The 27,920-nt window shown below is 37.3% G+C and overlaps 1 protein-coding gene across 1 annotated transcript in view; it reads right to left on the reverse strand.

Moving 5' to 3' along the window:
• LOC124556461 (glutamate receptor-interacting protein 1) overlaps nucleotides 1-27,920 on the reverse strand; it is a 615,250-nt gene that overhangs the window by 56,160 nt on the left and 531,170 nt on the right. Inside the window, exons 15-16 of the mRNA XM_047130411.1 lie at nucleotides 24,028-24,144; nucleotides 10,076-10,284 (exon numbers count right to left, since the gene is read on the reverse strand). Coding sequence (XP_046986367.1) covers nucleotides 10,076-10,284; nucleotides 24,028-24,144 — 326 coding nt within the window. The remainder of the gene's footprint in view (nucleotides 1-10,075; nucleotides 10,285-24,027; nucleotides 24,145-27,920) is intronic.

Consider the following 27,920-nt stretch of genomic DNA (forward strand, 5'->3'; position numbering starts at 1 on the left):
TTACATACCCCTGTGGCTAAGTTCACAGCAGGAATGAAATTGAATGACAGTGTTACTGATTGCAGTAATTGTCACTGATGGAGCTTTTCAATAAATCCACATTATAATCACCAGTGACCCCTATTTCCTTGTTTTTCACTGTGAGACTGATAATGCAAAAAAGAGTCATTCAATAGAGTCCACAGACGCAACAGGCATTAGAGAAAATTGAATAAGTTACATAAGGTACACATGAAAGATTACCCTATAGCAGCTTACTCATGAGAACTAATGAGGGAAAAGGAGGAGTTGTTACACATACTAAGATGGTACAAAAGTTCAAAAACATTGAGACAAGTAGATTTTGTAGTGATCTGGACATAGAAGTATGTGCTTGTGAATTAACACTGCAAAATAGTTCACTTTTAATTGTAACTGTATATAGATTCCAACAAGGAAATTTGGAACTCTTTATGAGGGATCAGGAGTCCTTAATGTGCTATCTGTCAGACAGCATTAAGCAGTTAATAGTCAGTGGTGACTTCAAACTGGATTTTCTGAAGGATTATGACAGGAAAACCGATCTGGAACACTTATTTGGATCCTACAATTTGATATCATTAATTAACTTTCCAAAATGGGTGGATAAATACAGTAGGACTCTAATTTATAATCTTTTCTTTGATAAAGCTCAAAGCAAGAAAATAACTGTTTACCCAGTAACAAATTATCCCTCTGATCATGATGCACACTTAGGATAAATAACATAGAGCCTCACAGTATGGGTGCTCCTCAGTGGAAATCAGGCAGAATAATTAATTTTTGTTTTTTGTTTAATTTATGTTTTGTATGAAGTGTTCTTCTGTATGGTGCTGAAATGTGGACTTTGGGGAAGAAAGACAGAGAAAGGCTGGAGGCTTTTGAGATGTGGACATGGCAGAGGATGGAAAGAATAAGTTGGATGGACAGAGTAAAAAATGAAGAGGTACTGAGAAGAGAGAAAAGACAGTTACCAGGTGTAATAAAAAGAAGGTAAAGAAATTGGATTGGGCATATATCAGGAAAGAATGATGGACTGGTAAAAACATTTTAGAAGGTTATGTAGAAGGGAAAAGGAAGTGAGGAAGGAAGAGATTTCAGATACTGGATGATGTGATGCACAGTACAAAATACAGAAGTCTTATGAAGGAAGCAATGGCTCACAAAAATGTAGAGGCAGAGGGCCTGCTAATATAGCAGAAAAGTGATGATGATGATGATGAATTAATGACTCCAGGAGAAATGTTTTTAACAATAGTTTACAGGAGATGACCTAGGATGAAATTTATAATGAATCAAATGCTAACACAAAATTTAATCTAGTCCATGATATATTCATATTAATATTTGAAAATAGTTTTCTGTGTAAACTAATCAGAAGGGACACTAAACAGCCATGTAAAAAACATGTATCACTAGAGGGGTTAAAGTATCTTGTAAAAGAGAAATTGAAATATATCTCTTAGCAAGAACCAGTAGTTGCACACCACAAAAACTAATTAGAATTACTAAGAAAGATTATTAAAAAATGAAGAAAGATGCACATGTCAGAAATCAGTAACTCCAACAACAGACTTAAGGCTATATGCAATGTAGTGAAATGAGAGACAGGCAACCAGCCACAGAACAAGATAACATCACTATTGAACTGAATGGAAGGCTATAAATGATGAATCACAGATAGTAAATGTATTTAGTAATCATTTCTTAAGTGTAATATAAAACACAGCAACAAGCAGTTCAAGAGAAAAATCACAACAGTATGATGAAAAAGTAACTCTCATAAAAGTCAATCATATGAATGTATCACCAAATTCTCCTTTTGAAATTAAGAAAATTATAAATCCTCTCAAAAACAAAAGCTCATCTGGCTTTGATGGTGTTTCCAGTAGAGTATTAAAGATTTGTTTCCATATAATAATCCTGGTTTTATCAGAAAAATGTAACGCATCATTAACACAAGGCATTTATCCAGAGACTGAAATATGTCATTGTTAAACCACTCTTTAAGAAAAGTGATAAGAGAGATGTAAATAACTATTAATCTGTTCCATTGCTGATATCGTTTTCCAAAATTTTGAGAAGGTGGTGTATTGTAGTATAGTATCTCATTTTAGCAACAATAGTAACCTCAACAAATCACAGTTCGGTTTTCAGAAGTGGTGCTCTCCCAAGAATGTCATTTACATAGTCACCCACCAAATTTTACAAACATTAAATAATTAAATAGTGCTGGTTGGTATCTTCTGTGACCTATCTAAGGCATTTGATGTGTGAAACACAGAATTCTTACAGCTAAATTGAAGTTTTGTGGGATTGACAGTATAACCAATAGATAATGTCATATCTAACCAAAGGAATGAAGAAAGTTGAACTTACTAATTTAAACAACATAGTCTGAGGACATAAATCTGACTGGGAAGAACTCATGTATGAGGTTCTCCAAGGCTCAATCTAAGGTCCACTATTCTTCCTCAGATATGTAAACACTCTTCCATCTACTGTGCAACAAGCAGAACTAGTTCTTACTGCAGATTACACTAGTACTGTAATAAACCATAGCATAAATACAGAAACACAAGAAATAGTAAACAAAGTTCTTAAAAGTATCATTGATTGGCTTTCTGCAAATGGTCTCACCTTCAATTTTAAAAGGATACAACATATTCAGTTCTGCGCATCTAGGGGTACTATACCAATGATACATGGCAAGGAAATAATAAATAGGGTGGAAACTTCTGAATTCTTGGGTGTTCATATTTATTATAATTTAAGTTGGAAAAAACACATTTTGGAACTCCTAAAACAACTTAGTAAAGGCACATTTGCACTTAGAATCATTGCAAATCTTGAGGAGAGACAAATCAGTAATTTGACATAATTTGTACATTTTCATTCAGTAATACCATGTGGCATAATGTTCTGAGATAATTCCTCTTTAAGAAAGACAGTCTTCATTGTGCAAAAACATGCTGTACAAGTAATATATGATGCTCATCCAGGATCGTCTTGTAGGTATCTATTTAGGGACTTGGGCGTTCTTACTAGTGCTTTACTATACATTTATTCTGTCATGAAGTCTGTTACAAATAATCCACAACAGATCAAAAGTAACACTCATGTACATAATTACAGCACAGGAACAAAAAAAATGACATTTATTACTTCAAATTAAGTTTGTCATTAGCACAAAAAGGGGTGCATAATGGTGCAACAAAAATTTTTGATCGCTTACCAGCCATATAAAAGTGTCTGACAGACAGCAAAGAAAAATTTGAAAACAAACTGAGAAAGTGTCACAGTGACAACTTCATCTAATCTGTAGAAGAATTACTGTAATGTGTAAAAGATGGTGGGCAGGAATTACCAACTGACATCTTGTATATCTTTCTTCTTTTTGGAAAAGAAACCAATTTCAAACTGTTGAGAATATAACTATATGTACAAATTAATTTCTGATGTGAATATAAAATAACTCATTCTACATCACTATGATCTATTGTGCCAAATGATCCATGGAACATGAAACTAACAAACTAACAAAAGAGTGCCTTTCTCAGGCTATGAAGCTGGCACATCCACTGCCCCCTGCAAATTTTCCATCACCTAATATGTGAGTGATTCGGAAATTGGAATGGTTCTCGGACCATTGGTAGCAGAAACATGACAACAACTATGCTTCTTCTCCAAAAAGTTGGCTGACTCCCAGAGTGAGTGGTTGGCTTATGTTAGGGAGGTGTATGAAACAGTACAGAATTTTAAAGATGATGTGAACAGTGGGCCTCTGACCATCTACACTGATCATTGGCCTTTGACAGATTTGATACAGAATCCTTGTATATATTCTCAGTTCAAATATAATAAATTTTCTTGAGGCCAATCGCATATGTTCATGAATCAGCGTGATTTTAGAAAGTGTCACTCATGCAAAACTCAGCTTGCCCTTTTCTCGCACAATATACTACAAATTACAGATGAAGGGCAACAGACATACACCATATTTCTAGATTTCCGGAAAGTGTTTGACATGATGCTCCACTGCAAGCTGTTAAAGAAGATAGAAGCATATGGAGTAGGTTCACAGATATGTTAGTGGCTTAAAGAACTCTTAAGTTATAGAACCCAGTATGTTGTCCTAGACGAAGAGTGTTCATAAGAGACAAGGGTTGAAGTGTCCCGGCTTGGGGCACTTTCACGGTAAGTCAGCTGATTACACTAAAAAATCAATTTATTGAGACAGTCAGTTTATGTCCACAAATATAAGTTCTGCAATCTGTTAACAGTTCAAAACAACTAAGAAGAGCCCTTCTTAAAAATAAAGGAATGACTTCTTTGACAACTTAAAATTCATGAAAACAACACAAGTAAATCTGTGTGTGAGACTATCTTCTGCAAAGTTCTCATGCAAACAAAACATATTATCTTCTTAGATGTCAACAGTAGGCAGAAAATTAAATCCCATCTCATGAGCAGTGCAAGGAGATCCAGCATTAGAGTCCATGACCAGACCAGCAGGTCATGACGCGTTTTGGTCCCGGGTGGCAAGGGCAACATCGAGCGGCATGGTACTGGCAATCTTCTGATTCTACTGGTGGAGACAGAACTCCCTGATGCTAGCTGGACAAGGGCAGTTATATCAGGATGGTGGATGACTACCCGTCTGGGTCTAGTGATGTGAGCTAGGATTGGCAGAGGAAAATGGTGAGGCAGATGCAGCAAAATGTCTGTCGGTGTGGCAGCCTCTACTGTTCTTGCGCATGTCCTCTAAACTAGGCTGCTTCCTGCAGATGAGGCAAAGTTTGCCTGACTTTGGATGGTGTGCCTGTGGAGTTGGAGTGATGACCTACAAAGTGACGTATGAAGAGTCACCCTCCCCTAACATTACCAATTTTTATATAGTGATAACTGGTGCCATGTATACTACCGATTCTTGCATAGGTTAAAATTATCTCAGCTGTTTCACTAAAAGAATGCATATGATTTTGTACACGATGTATTATATTTCAGGCTAATATGTATAAAAAATAAATTAATGTGTTACAATTGATATGTACTAACAGTTAAAATTACTCTTCTTTTAAAAATAACTGAAATTACAAAATTTCTGGCATACTTAAAATTCATATTATTAATTGCACAATCTAATGCTAATTATTAAATTTGTTTCTGGATTTATTTATGAAGTAATCATATAATTTGGTAAAGAATCTTCTCCTGTCAAGAAAGTTTGTAAACTCTTTTGCTTTGTAAACTCTTTGGAAATTGTGAGTACCGCAGAATGTAAGTAGTGGAGGGTATGCCTCTGATGGAAGTAGACATTTTTCTAAACTAGTCAACAACAATGTAATTTTTGGTGTGATAAAAGTGAAAATTGTAAAGTTGTTGTAATTTAGAAGAATGGGATAAAAATAAAAGAAAATCATAGAAACAGGCAAATCTCTATCTGTTATTTCATCTGCAGGAACCCGATAAATCATAATTTTCAGCAGCAAGAATATATTCTTAGACAACAAGATTTTGAGACGGTAACAACAACAAAATGATAAGCAAAAAAGTTCTTTTGTAATCTTACTCCTCTCAAAGTTTTCAAAATTTGTGCTAAGAATGAGAATTTTAATGGTGATGTGTGGGAGGGTAAGGTTACAGGTGCTACGTTGCACGTTGGCTGCATTGCAGAAGACCCTGGAAACATGCCAAGGTTATCATCAGGAATGCCCCACTGAAGTGTGATATGACTTGCATCATTCTCTACATACATTAATGATTTGGCAGACAGGGTGGGCAGCAATCTGTGATTGTTTGGTGATGATGCTGTGGTGTACAGTAAGATGTCGAAGTTGTTGACTGTAGGAGGTACAAGATAACATAGACAAAATTTCTAGTTGGTGATATGGATGGCAGCTAGCTTTAAATGTAGAAAAATGTAAGTTAAAATGCATGAATATGAGAAACAAACCTGTAACGTTCAGATACAGTGTTGGTAGTGTTCTGCTCAGTACAGTCACATCATTTAAATATGTGGTCGTAAAGCTGCAAAGTGATATGAAATGGAAAGAGCATGTGAGGACTGTGATAGGAAAGATGAATGGTCAACTTTGGTTTATTGGTGGAATTCTGAGAAAGTACAGTTCATCCATAAAGGAGATCACATATAGATTGTGAGAGTGACCTATTCTTAAGTACTGCTCAAGTGTTTGGGATCCGTACCAGGTTGGGTTAAAGGAAGACATGCAAGCAGTTCAGAGGTGGGTTGCTAGGTTTGTTACAGGTAGGTATGAACAACATGCAAGTGTTACAGAGATGCTTCAAGAACTCAAATGGGAATCCCTGGAGGGAAGGTGACATTCTTTTTGAGGAACATTACTGAGAAAACTTACAAAACCAGCATTTGGAGCTGACTGCAAAACGATTCTGCTGCCTCCAACATACATTGCACATAAGGACCATGAAGATAAGATATGAGAAATTAGGGCTCATATGGAGGCATACAGAGAGTTGCTTTTCCATTGTTCTGTTTGTGAGGAGAACAGGAAAGAAGATGACTAGTAGTGATATGGGGTATACTCTGCCATGTGCCATACAGTGAATTCTGGAGTATTGAAGTAGGTTTAGATTCTATTTGCAGTCCAGCAAAAACTTTCTGCCTATGGAGCTTTCACCATTTAAATTATATTGTGCAATTCACAACTTGTGCTCAACATCTTCATGGTGCTGACACTGCCATAGCAGGACCAATGCACTCTCAGTAGATACTGATTATGACAAACTAATAGAAGAACAAGTACAGGGCATTCAATTTTGTGAATTCTTGCGTGACACCATAACCAGTTTGCACACAGAATGCCAAACTGTTCCCATTCCCACGAAACAAGTACTGTGTGAAGTTTCATAGGATCATCTTCAGCCACTAATACCTCTCAGCATGCAAAGACTCATCTTCAATAAACTACATAGGCCATCCTATCCAATAATAAAACTTGTAACACACTGCTTCATGTGGCCAAATGTCACAAAACATTGTAGAACTTGGATGCAGACTTATGCTGCCTGCCAATGATCTAAAATAGGATGACATGTGCAACCACGATATGGTTATATACAGTTCCTAAGAGCAGTTGTCAGCATATCCACCTAGACCTTGTTGGGTCCCTCGCCCACCCAGGTTGTATTCATTATATGCTTTAAGCAATTAACTTGGTAATCTGCTGGATTTAGGCCATATCAACATGTGATATCACTGCAGAATGTATGGCAAAAGCATCTATCAATTTTTGGGTTTGAACTTCTGGTTGTTCCTCCCCAGTTATGACCAATCAAGGTGAACAATCTGAATCACCACTTTCACTGAACTCTACCACTTGTGTGGTGTTCAGTGCTTCCAAGTCACAGCTTACCACCCTCAAAGTAATGGAGCACTGGAGTTCTGTCATTGCACACTAAAAACAGCCCTCATGTGTCATGGAGGAAGTGGATGGAAGCCCTACCATGTGTGCTTTATTCATTTGTTTGGAGTATAAAAAAGACCGCCACGTGTCTATAGTGGAAATCCTTTACTGGCAGACTTCACAGAGTCATCCCTACTACCAACAGAGAAAGAACTATTTCTGCTCATCTCCCTCCCTATGCACATGGCTCACATCAAGCCCTAAAGGACTGCAACTACATAATGCCGAAAGATGATACTATCCCCTAGCATTGCAACCAGAGTGATTAGATGGGACAGTAACATATTTGACAGCAAACTGAAGGGGAAACTGATAACTGTTACCATCAATAGAATCAAGCCTGCATGGAACCTACAGGATATGTCTGAGGTGACAGTAAATAGCACCACCTCCAGGAATGACGTTAGTAACACTGGTCATGATGGCAAGATAGTTATAGTACAAGTAGACATCCAACAGTGTCAACCTGAGGAGAACTCTGGTTGACTTGCTGATGGCCTTCTTGTAGTGGAAGGACAGCACTGCAAACAGCAGAGCAATGAAGTGACACCTCTGGGAATATACCCTTGCCATTACAAACTTCCACAGGATGTTGACCCTGACACCATCTTTTCTCTGTTGTTAGTTGACAGAACACTCATGGTCACAGCAGCTAAGAAACAACCACAGCCTGATACCTTGCAAATCAAACAGGATACACCTGTAGCCACAATTTCCCCAACTCCACCAATCGTGGCTGCCCCCTCCCCCCCCCCCCTCCCACTCCATTATTGATCAGTAATCCTACTACAGATGACCACATCAACTTCCCCTTCACTTCATTCACTCTACTGACCAGTAACAATCACATCTAGCTTCATCCACTTGTCGTCCAGCTGTGCCTGACATAGGCAACCTGCCACAATACAGCTGGTCATGCATGCCTATAAAAAGAGGAGGTCAATGACAGTGTCACACACTCTCCAGTGCTCCACATAACCAGGGGTGGGGTCTCTCTAGTGATTCGGCAGCAACGGCATCAGCTAACATAGGGAAAACTCTCTGGTTAGTGGCACAGTGGTTCCATAGGACTACCTCTGGAGTCAGTTCATATTGATCCTTGGTAATATGTGCACACATTTTGTGTACTGCTGTCAAACAACACATGTGGTCTCAGGCATCTTCCATGGAGTACCCTCACCTGGGTCCTTTCCACAAGTATCAATGTAACTGAGTCATTTGATCACCCAGATAAAACACTTTTGTGATGTTGCATAGATGGACCATAATTAAACAACTTTAATTTGTAGAGCACATACCAAATAACTTGGTCCATGCACAGAAACACATTCTCATCCTGAGCACTGTGTGAGTATATCCTTTTGTGCTGAAGGGATTGATACCCTGGCTGCCTGACACTTGCTGTACTGTGTGCTTTGTCCATTAGTGGCTCTCGGCTCTGAGCACTATGGGACTTAACATCTATGGTCATCAGTCCCCTACAACGTAGAACTACTTAAACCTTACTAACCTAAGGACGTCACACAACACCCAGTCATCACGAGGCAGAGAAAATCCCTGACCCTGCAGGGAATCGAACCCGGGAACCCGGGCGCGGGAAGTGAGAACGCTACCGCACGACCACGAGCTGCAGACTTGTCCATTAGTAGCAGCAACCTCAATTGTTTCTTATTTTTTCTGTTTCTTGGTGGTATAGACACATACTACTGATTTTGAACATCTGTATTTCAATATTAAGAAAAGGACAATGATCAGTCACAAAATCCATTGTTATTGAAGGAGATCTAGATTTTGGTTATTACATAGTCATCAACAGTGCAGTTACCAACAGGTGACATAGGTCCCAATGTGTCAGAGTATAAACTCTAATAAATGACAGGGGCATGCATATCATTTATTAGTGTTTATATTCCAACATATTGGGGCCTATTTCACCTGTTGGCAACTGCACCAATGATGAATAAGAATAGTCAAAATCTAGATCTGCTTCAAGAAATGATAGATTTTGTCACTGATTGCTATGTTTTTCTTAATACTGAAATTCTAATGGCTGCTGCACAAAAAGGTTTCTAATAGATTCCAGTTTTGTCAAACATCTGTATTTGTCAAATTAATAGTCAATTAGTTACACTGACATAACTTGTTCTTACAATCAGTTTCAGTCTTATTAGCTGTATCTTAGAAGTTGCGTGAGATCAGCATATGTTTCAGCAACCACACTGCACTTGCCCTACTGTGCAGTGGCCCCACCATTACAGCTGTTACCTCCCATGCCACACTGTTCATACATGTAGGGAGCAAGATTTTTGTGCACACTCTAAAACAGTAACACTGGAAATTAAAATTTTATTTTTGATAAAATCATAATTATCTAGCTGAGCCAATGTGATAGACTGATGATAATGATGTGGTAGATTTGAGAAAAGAAAGTTGCTGCAAGAGTTGTGGAGACAATATTTGCCACCTATTAATAGCATTTATTTCAATTTTATATAGTATTTTACATGGTGGTGATCTGTGGTTAGCACACAAGTGTACTTATTTTATTTTTTTATAATTTTAAAATACATATATTCAGAATATTGGTTAAGTACCATACATAGTCAACATACCTGATAGATTTCAACTAGTTGTGGAGAGTCATGCCAGAGAGAATCTGATAAACCACACTCATTTTTCAAGTTGCTGCTTTCAACAAGATTTTCATTACCACATAAATAATGTGGTAGGGGTAAAGGAGAATCCTGAGGTCTGTGTAAAGTTGTTCTCAGAGGGCTACCAACACAAGAGAAAACTGTCTCCCGTCCAGAAAGAGTAGGATCTGGGAACAAAAATTCTTGTGAGAATAAATCCAGAATCCAGACTCATTGGCTTCAGATAATCATGAGTATACATAAAGGTACATGATGAATTAAGATATTGAAACCACAGTAATATAAACTAAACGTTTGCTAATAAAGTAATAAATGCTACCTTTTGGGTTTAATTCTCTTCAGCATACAGTTATGCAATCAGTTCATCACAGATTAAGAGTTAGCTTCTTCTTGAGCTAAAAATTAGTTTAATAATAATAATCATTAATTATGTGACATGCAGATAGCATTTTCTTATTTAACTTGTCAACTTATGCATACCACTCACTGAGAGGCACAAAATGAGTCATGACCTCTTCAAAGTATGTGATGGTGTAATTTTCATAACACTGGTCAACAACTCGTTTAAGTAACTGGTTTAGGAAACAACTGATAGAAATTATTCCCTGAGTGTAAATGTTTATGATTTGTCTGAAATAACAGACAAGATAATCTGTCATAGGCAAGGTGAAGCACACTAAATGAATAATAAGCTTTCCCTCCATACTAAGAGCAGTATTCTAGGAAATGTTCACATGACACTATGCCTTTAGGAAACTTAATATAATCCTTTTGAGTTATTTGATAGAGAAATGTAAGAACATCTGAATTTAAAGAAAAAGTGCTTGGCAGATTGCTCATGATTGTAGAAGTCAACTCTCAGTGGTGGGAAGTACTTTGGAGCCAAATCTAGAACATACAATCTCCATAAATATCTTCAGAAGTTTCAGGGACTAAGGTCAAATGAAATTTTAGCTTGTGTTCTATTTTTTCAGTAGGTTCTCCAAAGAAGGAGCAGTAATCTATCCTTTTTTAGTGATTACTCATGTTGGATCGGCACTTCAAGAACACAGATAGTTACAACTGAGTTAATGACAACCATCTTACAGTATTTGTTACACTCCAGCTACAAATGTTTTTGTCAATCATCAGGGTTGGAAATGTTGATTATAACAGACTTGGAGCAGTCACTGTGATATCTCATTTCAATGGAGAATCTTACTTTGATATGCATTTGATGTATTTACTTCATAATTTGTAGCTACTGACTATATGTTCTCCTTGTGCTGCGAGGAAACATATGGTATTAGGATAATGGGAATGTACTGCAGTTCAGCTTGATTTTGTGAGTATGTCTGAACAATGGTAAGTATTTGGTAGGCACAGCATTGTTTGTAGTATGATCAGTGTGATCACCTATTTCAATGCCTAAACATTTCTGTTTGGGGGGATGGGAAAGAGGTGAGGTGCATCTTGTTTGCCAGCTGATGCACCAAGTATCAAATGAAATAGATATATTGTCAAACAACAATCATTTTGTGAGATTAATTATCTTATGAGACTGTAGCAGAGGTCCTAATTTACTTCATTTGTAGTTGCACAAAAAAATGGTTCAAATGGCTCTGAGCACTATAGGACTTAACAGCTGAGGTCATCAGTCCCCTAGAACTTAGAACTACTTAAACCAAACTAACCTAAGGACATCACATACATCCATGCCAAAGGCAGGATTCGAACCTGCGACCATAGTGGTCACGCCGTTCCAGACTGAAGCACCTAGAACCGCTCTGCCACACCAGCCAGCTGTAATTGCACAACTGATGGTGAAATTATATCATGGAAAATGAAGCCTACAAAACAATCAAACTTAAAGGACATCAAAAACACAGTCTTGTGTGAAAATGATTAGAAATGCAGAAAGAGATCATTTGCATGGGCTGAAGAGTAACTTTGGAACCACTGAGTTGTGTATGTATATCAAAGGGCTATAGAAGAGCAGTCTATCAACATTAAAGGGTACATGTAAGATTGTTTGGATTCTTTGACAGCAGACTTTAAAGCCGCAGAGTCTGAATAGGCTGAAGGGTCAGCCTTTTTGAGCTTAGTTTGTTGTTTCATGAAACTATGGACCTGAGTTATAAAAGCACAGGATTAAGTGCTTTGATTTTAACAATAATTTTTATGATTAAAACATAATTTATTTTTGTGGGAAAGTCCACAAAAACATTGAAAAACAAAAGATGGCAGTTCACTCCTTACCTCTCCATCAGTTTTCTTCTTTTTACATGCTTGCTAGTGACTTTCTTCCCACATTGAGAACACATTTTTCAGTAACAAACTGCATTTATGTATTTTTCACAGGTATTATCTTCTTTAGAAAATGAAATGTAAATCCCCTTCCTTTTTCAAGCAATTTATTTCCCACTGTCATCATAAAGTCAAGTAGGCATACATTTTACCCCGTGTTTCCTTGATGTGAAATAAAGCTGTTTACACTGTGTATAATTAATAAATGGATCAAAGTTTCATTTACCACTTCAAAGTCTTTAAGACAAATGGCTAACAGCTGTAAATCTAATTTGCTTTGTCAATACCAGTGTCATAGATACTATAGTCAATAATCAAATCTAGTTTCACAATTTTTATTATCCATCCTATTGTCTTTATTGGAACTGAAATAGTCATTGCTTTTCTAGATTTATTTAGCAGTTATTGGTGAGATATCCCTATCTTCATCCTCAGGTTCTTAATCCATGTTTGTATTATACTCATTCAGACTTATTAGTCTAAAAAATGTAGTGTCTACATTTTGTGTTCTCATAGTGTTCAGGAGATTATGGCCACTCATATATTTTTTCTCATTTTTCTTAAGACCTTTATCCAGTTTGGTTCCCAATAAGTTCTTATGTGCTATCTTTTTCTCTTCTTCTACATATTCTATGGTCTCATTCCACATCAGCTTTGTTTTCCTTAAAATTTAGGTAATATATTTTACCAAGCACATCAAAAATTACTCAGCTGATTTGTTTGTATTATTTGCAGAGCCATCCTGACTTGAACTCAATAAAATTGTGACTGAACAGTCCATGAGTGCACTGCCAGTTCATAATGTGCAACAAGCTCAGTATTTTGGTGATCAGACATATTGCCATCTTCAGATGTGCTGACAAACTGAGCTCCTGGGAGCACGTTGCTGATTTATATCCTGTTTCCCACCAGCCATTCTCTATGCAATCTGTACCTGTGGGCAATGGTGTCAGTATCTGTGGTAGCATAGGTGTAGTTATTCTGTCAACCCTGGCCACTGGATCATTGTGTTTGCTGTGTCATCTTAATTAGGCCCAGTGCTGGTTCCCAAGTCTTGCTGAGATTGTAGCAGCAGTCTTTGTTGATGAGATTGATGAGATGGTCCCTGGTGTGAATGTCAATGGCCTCTCAAATGATATGGTCCCAGTAGTTTGAAGGCTGTGCTACAATTCTGATACATTCATGTTCCATTGTATGTTTTCAAGACAAACAGTGCTCTGTGACTATTGACTTGTTGGGCTGCAATAGTAGAGTGTACCACAGGTGTTCTCAGCATTGATCTTCAATAGATCACACTGTTTCTCCAATGTATGTCTTGCTACATTGGCGTGGAATCTGATTTACCCTGGTCTTCTATAAGCTATCACACTCCTCAATAATGTCCGTGATTACTGAATGGGCAAAAGCCAGATTTTACTCAGTGCTTTTCAGTGTGTATCTGATTCTTCCAGACAGTGTATGGTATAAAGGCAGTGGCCACATTTTCCTCTGTGACTTTTTCCATCTCCACAGATTGTACTGTAGTGGCGGGGCAGAGTAATCTGAGTAATTCTGAGTACTCATTTTTTTAAACACAGTTTTCAGGTGGTCTAGTTCTTAGGGTGCACTCTCTATATCTGAGATGGTTTGTGCCCTGTGCACGTGTTTTTAATAGCCCATTCCTGTGTGCAGGGTAGCAGTGGCTGTATGCATGCAAATACAGGTCAGTGTGGAGCCATCTACCACCACTCTGTGTAAAGTAATGGGATATTAAAACCACTAGCACACAGAGTGTGCACCATATCAGATACACAGTGTCTACCCAGGAACTCGGACACCTCAGAAATGTGTTCTGAAAAAATGGTTATTCAGAATGGCAGATTTGGTGTGCTCTCTCTCCAAGCACTATAATCTACCTGTGGAGATGGAAGGTATCACTGGGGAAGAGGTCGCCACCGCCCTAATGCCACACATGGAGACACAGTTGGGAAAAATCAGATGCTTACTGAAAAGCATGAAGTAAGAACTGTCTTTTTCCCTCCCAATAAAACATGGGCACTATTGGGGAGTGTGGAAGGTGACCTCAGTTTGCAATAGGCTGGATATATCAGACTCTGTGCTAATGTGATAAGACATATATTCAACAAACAGTGGGAGCCATGGTAGATGCATGTTGAGAACACCAGTAACACACTCTACTAATGTATCTCAACAACTCAGCAGTCACAGAGGGCTGTATGTCTAAAAATCATGCAATGGAGTATGAATGTACACTGGGACAGTGTCATTAGAGAGGCAATCGAAATTTGCATCAGGGACAATCACATCAACTGGGACTGCAGCTATGATCTCAGAGAAAGTTGGGAACCAGCACTGGGTCTAATTAAGAACACACTCAGCAACCACAATGATCTGATGGCAAGGGTGGACAGAGTAACTACACCTATGGTACCACAAATGCTGCTGCCACTGCCTCTGCACCATTGGCTCGGGAATGGACTACACAGAAAATGGCTGGTAGGGGGAATCTGTGCACCCCCAGGAGGTCAGTTTGTTAGTGCACCTCATGATGGCAACATGTCTATCCACTCAAATAATGTGCCTGTTGGACATTATGAACTAGCAGTACATCCGTGGACTTTTGATCAAGAAATATGTGGTGTCAACAAGTACGAACAACATATCTTCACCATCACAAGAACTTTGACTCTTTAACCTTGTGGCCTGCACCATCTTGCTTATTCATTTCACTGTATGACTTGCTGTAATATGGACGTTTGTATTTACCAATATGAAATATATCAAGTCTTACAGTATTAAGTGGGTTTTCCTTGGGCTACAGCCCAACTGAAATCCCACAGTGGTGACCCCCCAAGGAATATGGACTGGTAGAATGGTGGCATCGCACCTTCAAGACAACACTGCAGTATCACAACAGTATTTGGACCAAGGTCCTCCCATGGGTACTCCTTGGGCTACAGTTGTCATACAGGGCACCACAAGTGAGTTCGTCTATGGTGAAAACCCTGTCCTCCCAGTGGAGCTGTTCCAGCCAACCCCCCCTTGATGCTCCCACCGCCCTTCCTAACTTAGTAAGCCAGATACAAACACATTTTGCGAACATTTCCCTGACCCTCCTCCTCTAGCCATACATCTCTCAGCTCCTAAATGTCCTCCGACCTCCTTTCATGCAAGTTTGTTTTTCTCCGTGACAACAATGTCCGGGCCCCACTCCCCCCCACCATATTCAGGCCACTATGAGATCATAAACCGCAATGCTAAGATGATGGACATCTGGGTTAAAGGTATGCCACTCACTGTTTCTATCCACTGCATGAAACCGGCACACCTTGACTCAGCATCTTTCATGCCAGTAAATGTTATGCAGTCTCCCAGCCCTGAGGACTTGTGCTAAAGCTATGACGCCTCAGAGCTGCTGCTGCAGCCCTCACCCGAACATGCGCCTGCATCACCATCAACATTGTGCCTCGGGTTCTCGCCCTCTCTCTCTACTCTCTTCCTCTCTCTCTACTCTCCCTCCGCTATCCCCTCTAGGGGTTCTGAAAACCAATGTCCCACCCGAATGTGTGGGGGATGTCACCATCCTCATCGACTACAACCACATCTTCATCCTGCTGCAAGACAACTTGCCCCACCCGACAGGGGACCCAGTTCATCAGTCGATCACCGGCTCCAACCCACTCCCATGAGGGGTTGACCACAATCTAATTCCAGCCACGGTGACCCACATAGGGAGGGTTACACTTTGGATGCTGTCAGCTGATCACATGGTGGACACAGTCCCTCCCCACACTGCTCCATCCTCACACGTGGGTCTATGTCTCGTCCACCCACATCACCTACAGGAGTTCCATGTCAGCCTCCCAGTGTGGACCCTTGCAGCTAGCCACATTTGCAGGCAGTGAGGGTGATTGGCAGCATGGTTGCAAACAGATTGAGCCCTGTGTACAAGAGCACAACATGCCCCAGATGCCCTCTGCTGGAAACAGCATGTACTCTGTGTTTTAGTTCAATGTTTTATTAACAAATTTCAACAAGATGTGTCATGTATAAACATCATGTGGATTATCTATTGTGCTTCTTAAGATCAAATTATTTGTACTGCCCTTTTAGACAGTTGTGTGTAATAGTTTAAGAATGCATATATCAGTATTTTATCTTGCCTTCCACCTTCCTCCCTGTCATAGCCATCATTTATGATGCATGGATTTGCATTCTGCATAGTGAATTCAGTATAAAGCTAGATGTCATGGAATGTGCTCAAATGCATGCTTTTGTACTGTCACCCTTATTCTATGACTCTGGCTGTGTTTTTCATTTTGAAGATGGTGGGAGTTCATAATTCATGATGAATAAGGTACTATTTTATGTGTGCTATACTTTAAACAATGTCATTATATGTAATTTCAGTATACACCTACAATTGTAATGTCCTCAGTTTCAAATATTTTTCTGTATATCTCATCTAGAGAAATAGTTATCCACTAATGTTTCCTTTCATTTTATTTCTAAATCTGAGGATGATCAGTGCTGAAAATCAAAACCAGTAATCCAGTGTCAACATGTGCAACTGAAACTGTAATAATACATATTTTTAGAATATATCAACAGTTGTGGAATCTCTTGGACAATATGTCATCCATTATTATAGCAATTTTAATCTTTATCCTTCCCACCTTTTTAATATTAGGCATTCTGCAAATGATTTATTTATTTCCCTGTGATCTGTAGGCAATAAATACTATATAGCTGTTCTTCAAATGTACATATAAATGTTATGTCAATTCATTACAAGAAAAATGTGAGATACAAATATATACAGAAAAAAATACACACAAGATAATACAGAATGATCCATACATCAAATTTATGCATAAATGCTTCTGTTGTTATAAATTCTTGACCTGTTCTTCATAAGTCTGTACTCTTATATTTCCTTAGCAGTAAATCCTTTTACACACAACAATGATTCAGTTGGAAAGCAGCTGTCCATTAGATACGTAAATATTATACAAATGTTAAGGGGAGAATGGCAGTATTTTTAGTTTCAGCTTAGTATAAACATGTTAACAAAATGTTAGTGGCCAACATACTCACTTAAAGAGTAAAACCATTTTTTGAGCCGAAATATTTTAAGTTCTGCTATAAATTTATATTCATCTTGTAACTTTCTGATACAGACTTTCAGTCTGTCATAAAATATGATACCAATATGGCTCATGTTTCCTCTGTGTTTTAGTTCCTTTTGTATGCTGTGTATGGAGTGCTGGGCTATTTCAAATGAAACTATGAAAATTAGCATTTGTGTTGATAGTATTTCAATCTTTAAGAGTATGGGTTTGCAATGTGTCTGTAGTGAACAGTGTGTTATTATTTGGGTGGCCCTCTTCTGTAATGTTAAACTCTGAATTTCATGGCAAGCAGTAATACCTCAGAATATTATTTTTTATGTTGCAAGAGAGTGAAAATAGCAAAAGTATGCCATTGTGACACCTTCTGTGGTGCAAATGTTTGCAATAATTCTTAGACCAGAAATGGCTTAATTAAGTTTCTATGTCAGTTTTATTACATGGTAACTAAACCTAAATTTTTCATCAACATGGATCCATGGCAATTTTGTAGCTATTGCTTTGTCCAAGGCTTTGTTGCACAACACCAGATCTAGATTTACATTTTGATTTATTTTCCCAAATTGCATGTCATTTGTTTCTCTTATGTTTGATATTAGCCTGGTTGTGCTGAACTAATGGTGGACATGCTTGAGGATTTTACCTGCAGTTTATGCAGCAATTGCTTTGGTGCACTTATTAACACATTAGTATCATCTGCAAACAGCACGACTTTGGCCACATTATCTGAAGTGTGTACGTCATGTTCATTGGTTGGATCGACTGTCGTGCCACAAGTTACTTTCAGACATTATGGTTTATCTTGATTTGTGGATTTAGAGATTAATGACATTGTTTCATTTATGAAGTAAGTGCATATCTAGTTTGGTAAATCTTCTTTTTTAATATTAAGATTTTCTGTATTTTTGATTCTCTGAGGTGCAACATACAATATGACTAATCATAAGCTTGATGTTTTAAAGTACTTTTTGCTGATGCAATTAGCTGCATGTTTCACTATATAACTAAAATTGTTTATATTATTTATGTATGTTTATTGAATAAAAAAAATATACTGAACATGTGCATCCCAATATTTTTTTTAATGTTGATACTTTCTGGTAATTCAATGATTTTTGAAAAAAATGTGAATTCACCACTTTTTCTGGCAGTCATCCCACCAGATCACTGTAATGTGATGTTCCAACTTTATTGCAATATATGTGGATGGGTTCAATATTCTTTAAAAAAAGTTCTTTAAAAAGCCATCTGCATGCATCGACATACAGGATGTTTATTTTAATTTCTGCATTTATTGTGATCTAGGAATGTTTTGACTTTGGCAAGTCCTCTTGCCTCTCACCTTTGAGGTGCTTAATTTCTGTGAGTATCCATGGCAGGTGCACCTGACTATCATTTCATGGGTGTGTTATCTTATTACAATGGTTGTGGTTTTTATTCTCCCGATACTTACACAGTGACCAGTGCAAGTGCTAAGGTGGCTGGCACACAACAATATCAGTCACTCTGATAGCAGGATTCCAGAGCAACATTAAAAATCAAGCATTCAGACGGCTTGCAGACTCACTACAACCGACCCCATAGGGAACAGAAAATTAAGTTACCATACAAGTAGCTTATTTGCCAGAAATGTCAATGTCTATTTGTAATGTAAAATCACATTTACAACACTCATGTAACATTTGATCACAAATTCAACTGTTAAAATATAAAGGTTAACATTTACATCATAAATGAAATGTAAAATCAAATGCACCAGTTTATAATTGCAAAAACAGGCACAGGTAATATTTGTCAATTACAGCACCACCTACCATGAAGGGAAAACAATGGTATGGTAAATCATATGTATTATTTGTCATATGATCTGAATATGCAATAGAAATGAGGGACTCCCCTTTGAAAATACGAAGTTGACCCCGTCCAGTCCCTTTTACTAATATCAACTTTTCACCTACAATTTTTTTTTTCATGTGATGCAACATTTTTGAGATATTTAGTTGTCTAAAGTTAAAACAAACACTCCCTATATGAATATTTTTCCCTATGCGTGAATGTATTTGTGAATGTTGAGCTGTTTCTGTGGTTAAAAGTAACATTGAAGGTGATCCTTAAATATAAAATGTCAACATCCTGATGTAAACTGCCAGCAGACACAGTTCGTTATGTTTGCAGACATTAGACTGTATCTAAATAAGTGAAACATAAAATTGTTCCCAGTACACAGTTCTGCAAGGCATACCACACTTATTTTGGTGTGCATGTTGAAGACAAATATGTAACATTGGCACACCACATTATTTGTGGCCATTGCTGGTCTACTTTAGAGGGTTGGCTATGTAGAACAAGAATATAAATGCCACCTGCAATTCCCTGAATATAGCTAGAGCCTGCAAATCATCATGTAAACTGCTATTTTTGTATGGTGGAGATTGCACATTATAAAAGTACCAAGAGCAGAGCAAATATGCTGTACCCTAGCATACCATCATCTATTGCTCCAGTACCACATAATGAAGAGCTGCCAATTGCATCACTGCCAATACAGAATACTAGTGAAGAGACAAATTCAAGTAATGACAGTGATTTTTGTTTTATTGGTGACTGCAATTTGGAACTACAGCTCTTTACTCAGCTGAAACTGAATGACCTTGTTAGCGATTTGAAACTAAATGAATCAAAGGTTGAACTTCTTGTATCCCATATGAAACAATGTACTTCATAAATCCTGTAAAATAACAAAATATAAGGTAAGGCATGAAGATTTTGCATGTTTCTACCAGATGCAAAAAAATCTTTGTTTTTATGGTGATGTCAATGGTCTCTTTGAACATATTAAGATTCCTCATGAACCAGATCAATGGTGTCTATTTATAGATATTTCCAGTATAAGCCTCAAACCTGTCTTATTGCATAATGGGAACTAATTTCCTTCAATACCAGTATCTCATTCTGCACAACTTAAGGAGACTTAAGAAAATATAAAGCTGCTCTTGGAAAAACTAAAATATGAATGTTAAAAATGGGATGTTTGTGGTGATTGTTAAAAATGGGATGTTTGTGGTGATTTTAAAATTTTGGGATTTCCTCTGGGGCTGAAGATGGCTACACCAAATACTCTTGCTTTCTCTGCCTGTGAGACAGTAGATAAGATAATCAACATTACACTAAGAAAGAATGACCAACAAGAAGAACAAGATTTAAGAGTTATAAGTGAAGAACATGATGAATGTTTTCACCAAGACATTCACTGCGTAGAAGGAAGGTATCAGGGACATCTGAACTGTGTTATGATAGGGTACTATGAATGAGTTATAATATGACTGGAGGAGTCAGAAGAACATAAGAGGACCAACCATTCTAATGTACATTTTAGAATGTAACCATTGTTGCATGAAGGTTCAGTGTTATTCAATATTTCTGGATTTATTTTAACCACTTCTTGAGGTACTTTATGTTACATTTTTGTTATAGGACTCTAGTTGTCTTACATAAGCATGCAATATTAAATGTTTTATGGGAACTACATACAGTTTATAGTAAACACACAACTAACATGTTTAAATGTTTTCTGGTGGTTTGGGTGGTATTTGATGAATCCAACATCAATGAAGATGGTGACACCTCTGTACCAAATAAAGTAGTAAGAACACAATCGAGAAAATTTGTAAAATGGTACAGAATTCACTATTGTTCCCAACCAGTGAAATCACTTTCATCAAGGGCACACAATATGAATGACCTCAGTTAACTTCTAGAAGAGTGGGAAAAAAAATTGGTCCAAGATTTCTGTCTGCAGAGTGTAAATGACAAACAGTGGCACTATGTTTTCATTTCATGTCCTTGGAGACAGTGACTGTGCCCTCTTTTATAAGACATAAGACTCCATAGTGATGCATAAAGTGCCTCCAGACTAACATTCGATTTTTCTTTTTTATTATTTTACTTGTGCATCGTGGACTGACAGATTGACTGGGAAAAGTTTATTTTAGATATTTTTTTTTTTTAATTTTCAAAGTTTCATTCCTTATAAAGCCAAACTGTGTTTAGCTGCAGAGCAGTGGCTAGATGGAGGGTGGTTCAGTCGAGGCTGCCACTACATATCATTGCCAACATGGGCCTTGTTCAATTGCATACTATTTTCACTGATAAGGTGATGCTCAGGTGAAGTGTCACTGAAAAGGGTGTGCTTCCATCATACACTCTACCAACTGATCAGAGGACTGTGAATGGTCCACTGGGGACCACAGAGAATGCGAGCAAGGGTGTGCTGGGGCCTCCCTGATGCCCTCTTGGCAGCCAGGTTTCTAACCAATCAGGCAATCAGACTTCCGCATTCCCCTTGGCCAATATGCCCATTAGTCTGTTAATGGCCTCCCAGGTGCCACTTGAATCCTTTAGAGGTAGATTTAAACACCAGTTAGTTGTTTTGAACTGTATTCATTTTCTCTCTTTTGAACAATTCCCCCCATTTTCATGCACTCTCAGATGCAAACATCCAGAAATTGCCTTGCCGTTTTCAAATCCTGTACACAATTTTACAAAATAATGTTGCCTTTCCATTGTTGTAACAAGAATTGACCAATTCAGACCAGAATAGGCTGATCATCATCAGGAAAGTCACCATGCCAATCACATAATGATACAGACTCATCAGACTTGTGAGAGTGGGGGGGCTCTTGGAGAGGCCCCCACTGAATGGATTTCTCTTCAGTTCCAAGTCACTGACCAGAGCAGACTTTAGTCCTCAAACTTTACCCTTTCATTTCTCTCCTGCAAGGAGAGACTGGATCTACTTCAGTTATCTTCTCTCACCTCCTGGCAATTCTCATTGCCAGAAAATAAAACTGTATGGTTTCTTTTTATTAAACATGGGTATTTTATTTACAAGCCCACACCACTCAAAATTCCTGACTACAACCTTCCCAACCATGTGGCTTTACCATGAGATACAAAACTTGATGTTTGTGTATGATCATGCTGTCAAAATGTCAGGCATCTGTATTAATTGGAGAACAAAAAATGTTGACCTTATATGAAAACTGCGCCTTTTTAGAGGCTTCCTATAGCTACCACATCTTCAACTTAGCAGCTGCTGTGGTGTCATATACAACACATTTGTAACAGAGGGTGGAAAGGAAGGTGAGGGATATTTTCAGTGTAATCATCATCATCATCAGTGTTCTACAATATGGCAGGTCTCCACATGTAGTTTTCCATGCAGTCCTGTCATTTGCTACCCTCTTTGTTTTCTCATAATTGTTTTCTATCCCTCACTAACCACCATTTGGTATCTTCTTCTTCTTCTTCTTCTTCCATTCACTGCTCCTTTCATAGCACCCATCAGTAAACAATCTCTTCTCATCCATTGTACAAGCCAATTGTATTTCCTCTTCCTGATTACCCTTAAAATTTCTCTCTCTTCACCACTCTTCTCTACTCTTCTCAGAACCTCCGCATTTCTCACTTTGTCTTCCCAGTTTATCCCTCCCATCCTCCTCCAGCTCCACAGTTCAAATGATTTTATTCTTATTTCTTTCTCTATTCTCAGTGTCCAGGTCTCAGCTCTGTATAACGCCGTGCTCCATATGAAGCTCTTTGCCAGTCTCTTCCTGAGATCACTGTCCATATACTCACATAGAAGCCCCATCTTCTTTTTGAATGCTTTCTTGGCAATTGCTATATGTTTCACCTCCTTATTACATCTCATGTTGTCCATAATAATACTTTCCAGATATCTGAAAACATTAACTTCTTCTATATCTTCCTGTTCTAACTTTATACTCATTCTTACTTTTCTTGCACATATCACTGTACATTGTATCTCTTTATTATTAATTCTCATTCTGAATAATGAAAAGAATGCTAAAACCCCATTGTATTGCAAATGAGGATGTATCAATCTGATAGTAACTTGCCCAATAACATAGCAGTTGACAAGTGCTTTCTGAATATAATGACAATGTGCTGTATTTATTAGTATTGGCAGCTACTTTTAGCACTCTGCTCCCAGAAGTGCTGTTCTTCTTGAAGCAGCTCATGGACTTAGTTTTGGATACTGTTAAACCTGTCTGTTAGGATGACGTCCACTGAGGCATCCAGAAAATAAATGAATATTAAAATCAGTGTGCACAATTAAAGTAATATACACCAATATTCAAGAATATTTCATGCAAGTCCTTTTTGTAATGTGCCATATATATTGTTCCATGGATAATATATACTGGGAATAGATTTATCAGCAGACAGCTGCTGTTAAGTTTTTAAGGTATGACTTACATTTATTGGAAAATATTTCCTCACACTTTGTTATGGAATTAGCCTTTCATTTAATAATTTAACAGCTGATAAAGTTTAAAAATGTCCACACTCTGGGAAAATGATAATAGGTTTAATAGAAAAGTTGTACTTTCAGTAATTATGATGTTGGTTTACTGTTGTTTACATTCATATCTGAATTTTATTGATTGCCATGCAGTGAAATTTATCACCTACCTACAGGGGTGCAGAGTTCATCATTGGAGCTCTTCATTAAATAATGGATGCTTTGCTCAGGCTCTGCTTTCAGATTTTTGCTATACAACAGCTTTTCTTCTTCTTCTGATAAAGCTCCTATGGAAAACAAGTACTTCCTAAGTTTACAAAACACTATGAATGAACATTTGAATGCATAAAAGTGAAGTTGTATCACACCGTTTGCTGTGCAGAGTCAATGCTGACAGGAATTGTAGGTAGTCTGATACAATGCTCTTTTAATTGCACAACAAATAATAACACAATTAAACTCTATCTGAAATATCTTTTGTGTCACATGCTTCAAGTAATTGAACATTAATTTATAGCCCAATTTTTCATTTCATTTTAATATCAATACTTTTCAAATTCTCTGCCCCACAGAGATTTTTTTCCTTGTGTGAATCATTCCACATATTTCTTTTTGTGACTGAGATTAAAGCAGGTAAACATTCTCACACTTAGATGTAAACTGTTTATTATTCATGTATCACAAGCCCCATTTTGTCCCATCTCCATTGCTCCTCTGCCCCTCTTCCTACTTTTTGTAAGTTCATTTGTGATTTTAAGAAATGAATTAGTCTTATGTGAAAGCTGTGGAAAGTATGGAGAACTATGGTGTTCTCTATTAAGAGTATCAAGTGGGAAGATCCTGTAACTTACTTTGGAAGACATTTTAGAGAGATTTTTCTCATTTGTTTTATTTATTGGTAGTTTATTAAATATAATTAGATAAGATTATAATTTTCATTCCTGGAAATCCCTTGATATGGAGTCTTCAATAGTTGTCATAAGTACAATGTAGCTCCATAAACTGTTCAGTGTCTTTCATTTCTACATTTTTCTTGTTCTTTTCCCCAGAATACATCATTGCTCATAAAGTCCGCATCACATTCTTTACTCAGTCCCTACAAACTTTCCAAATATATGATCATCTATTCCAACTTTCTTACTTAATGACAGAATTGTCACTTTTGTTCTGTTAAAAATCTCTATCCACTGCTCTTGAAATGTTCAAATGAATTAACATATTTTAAGTTTAAAGATGCTTACTTAGATTCATAACAGTAGTTCCAATTCAAAGAGGTTAAATGTATTCATTACAAAGAAGTTAGATATACTAATGACTAGCCACTCTATATTTACGAGGATGCAAAGCTAGTTCTTTTTGCTGATAATACAGGTATAGTAATCACACACAACAAACAAGAATTACCTGAGGAAGTTAGGGAAGTAGCAGCTCAGGCAATCACACCTCCCTGGGCCTGGCCTGTACCAGCGAGTATGTGCAAACCCTGCTTGTCAACCCAGGGCTGGGAATTATGCATTACTCAGTCACCTGTTACATGTAAGGGATGTGAGCCAGCCTTTAGGAGCACACAGGGAGGAAGCAGAAAAAGAGGAACCTCAAACAGTGAAGCAGAGGAAGGATAGGAGAAGGTGAACAATGAAAGGAAAAGGGAACAAAAAACAGTTGTGAGACTGTTCTTATGTCAGATACAGACAGTGCGGAAAATTCTCGAAAAAATCTAGACATTTTCCCCAAGGGAGGGGAAAAAGAATAGCAAGAGGATAGACATGCAGCACAGAAGGGAAAAGATGCTGCAAAGGATGGGTCCCCATGGTAGCCAAGCATGAGCCTGCCAAGGAGTGCAAAGAGTCGCGAGCCCCCCCCACCCCTCCTCGGGAGGAGGAGGAGGGGGGGGGGGGGGATTTACCACAATGAAGACACTAATCATAAAGATAAATTAATATCATCTGCATTATCGAATGTTTCAGATATCAATTATTAATACACAATATTATTATTATGTTTCTTGTATCAACTGACAAATCTTTTGTGTTGTGATTATGTTGTGCATACCATGGTAATTCTTTTTCACATACATTGGGTCCTTTCACCTAATTACATTATGATGTGGACTTCAAACCTATATTGATGTTAAATTATTTAATGGAAGATAGGAAATCTGAATTATAGATTCTACAGTAAGTTTGTACAAATAAGTCACTAATGAATGATAAACCTCCTGGAGAAAGAACAGAAGTTCTGTTAAAATTGTTGTGAGAACTTGTCATAGTAATATTCTTTAAGAAGTATCACATTCATATTTAGAAAATATTTGAAAATCGGGAAAAATTTCATTGCAACTCAGATCGCATAGTGTGAAAACTGTAATCTTTAAATTAAGTAAGCTATGAATGTTCTTGTCATGATTGGTGATTGTAAAGTAGAATATTCAGAAGCAGTAATATTTATGGTTTTCTAGAGTTGGTAGTTATGTAGTAAATATTAATCTAATACCTTCATGATGTTCTCACATAAGTGTGAGATGTCAGGAATATACTGGAATGTAGGGATATTTCATGAATTATTATGTATTAGGTCTCTAGGAAGGTGAAGGAGGAGGGAAGATTAATGTTTAACATCCTATTGACAATGAGATCATCAGAGCTGGGAGTAAGATGATGAGGATGAGGATGATGGTGATGTTTATACTGATAATTTCATATGGAGGAGACCTGTGAGAAGGGTTGTAATATGCGGAAGTAAATGATGGGGATAGGCGCAGGGATTCAAAGTCATGAAATTTAGTACACTTTATCCATTCAGTTATGTGGTATGCAATTATGGAGGTGATTGTAAGTAAGTAAAGAGAAAACATACTATCTTAATAGTGGTTCTGATGATATGCAATGTAATGGAATAGCAGTGCACGGAAAAGTTTGATAATTTCACTATGGCAAACATATGGGATACTGTGTTGATGACAACTATTCAAATAAAACCTTACCGTGCAATAAGTTGCTGACTTGTATTAATTAAACCTGGCAAACATAAATGATGATTGCAATGAAGAATGCATAAGAGGTGTGTGTGTGTGTGTGTGTGTGTGTGTGTGTGTGTGTGTGTGTGTGTGTGTGTGGAGGGGAGGGTGGTCAGTATTACTGAAAAAATAACAAAAATCTCTGCTGCATTAAATTTATTTTACATGGAAAGATTACCCACATGTTGAGAAATGCACTTAAATGATTAGTATTTATTTTCTTACTTATTTCAATATGCTATTGTGGTTCTTCCCACTTATCCATTTATATAAACACCAACTTACGACATTTCATGATGTTATGCTTTTTGTACATAGAAATTCAGGTGTACTCATATTAGTTCAGTCATAATTTGAACATGCTATGCATTGTAGTTAAATGAGAGCTTATGGCTGATAGATGTAAGCACTTATGGACACTGATTGACATTGACACCTGTACTCTTATTGAAACTATATGCTATGCCGTGAGGATTTTGAGTTTACAACTGAAATTATGGTTACTCTTGAATGCTGTATTGCAAAGACTGAAGTTATCTGTTGCATTGTAAACAATTTAACAGAAATATAAACCTAACATTGCACTTTAAGGAAAGTTAATTATAATTCATAGAAGAGTTAACTTCAAACTTGAAACTTGTTTTAGTGTAATAATAGCTTATAACAATGCTTCTCTTGCTGTTGATTAAGTTAACTGTTAAGAAATGTCACCTCAAATTCTTTGATTTATTTGTCTGAGAATTTTAACACTTTCATTTCAGCTGTTCAGTTTTTAGAAAATGGGTGTTTGTTGTCATGTGCAGGGAAAGCTGGTTCTGTGTACTAATTATTGTAGGATTGTACTTTGTAAGACAATTTGTTGGTGACTCAATAAGAAGAAATATCATCACCATTATACTTGAACAGATGGACACTATGATGTAGTTACAATGAAGGGGAAGGACAACATACTACAGAGTAATGACCATGAATGTTGGTAAAGGAATAATCAGAACATATTGTGAGTAAAGACAAGAAGAGAAGATCACACCTATCATACTCTTTCTA

Source organism: Schistocerca americana, chromosome X (genome assembly GCF_021461395.2).
Source record: "Schistocerca americana isolate TAMUIC-IGC-003095 chromosome X, iqSchAmer2.1, whole genome shotgun sequence".
NCBI classification, from domain to species: Eukaryota; Metazoa; Arthropoda; class Insecta; order Orthoptera; family Acrididae; genus Schistocerca; species Schistocerca americana.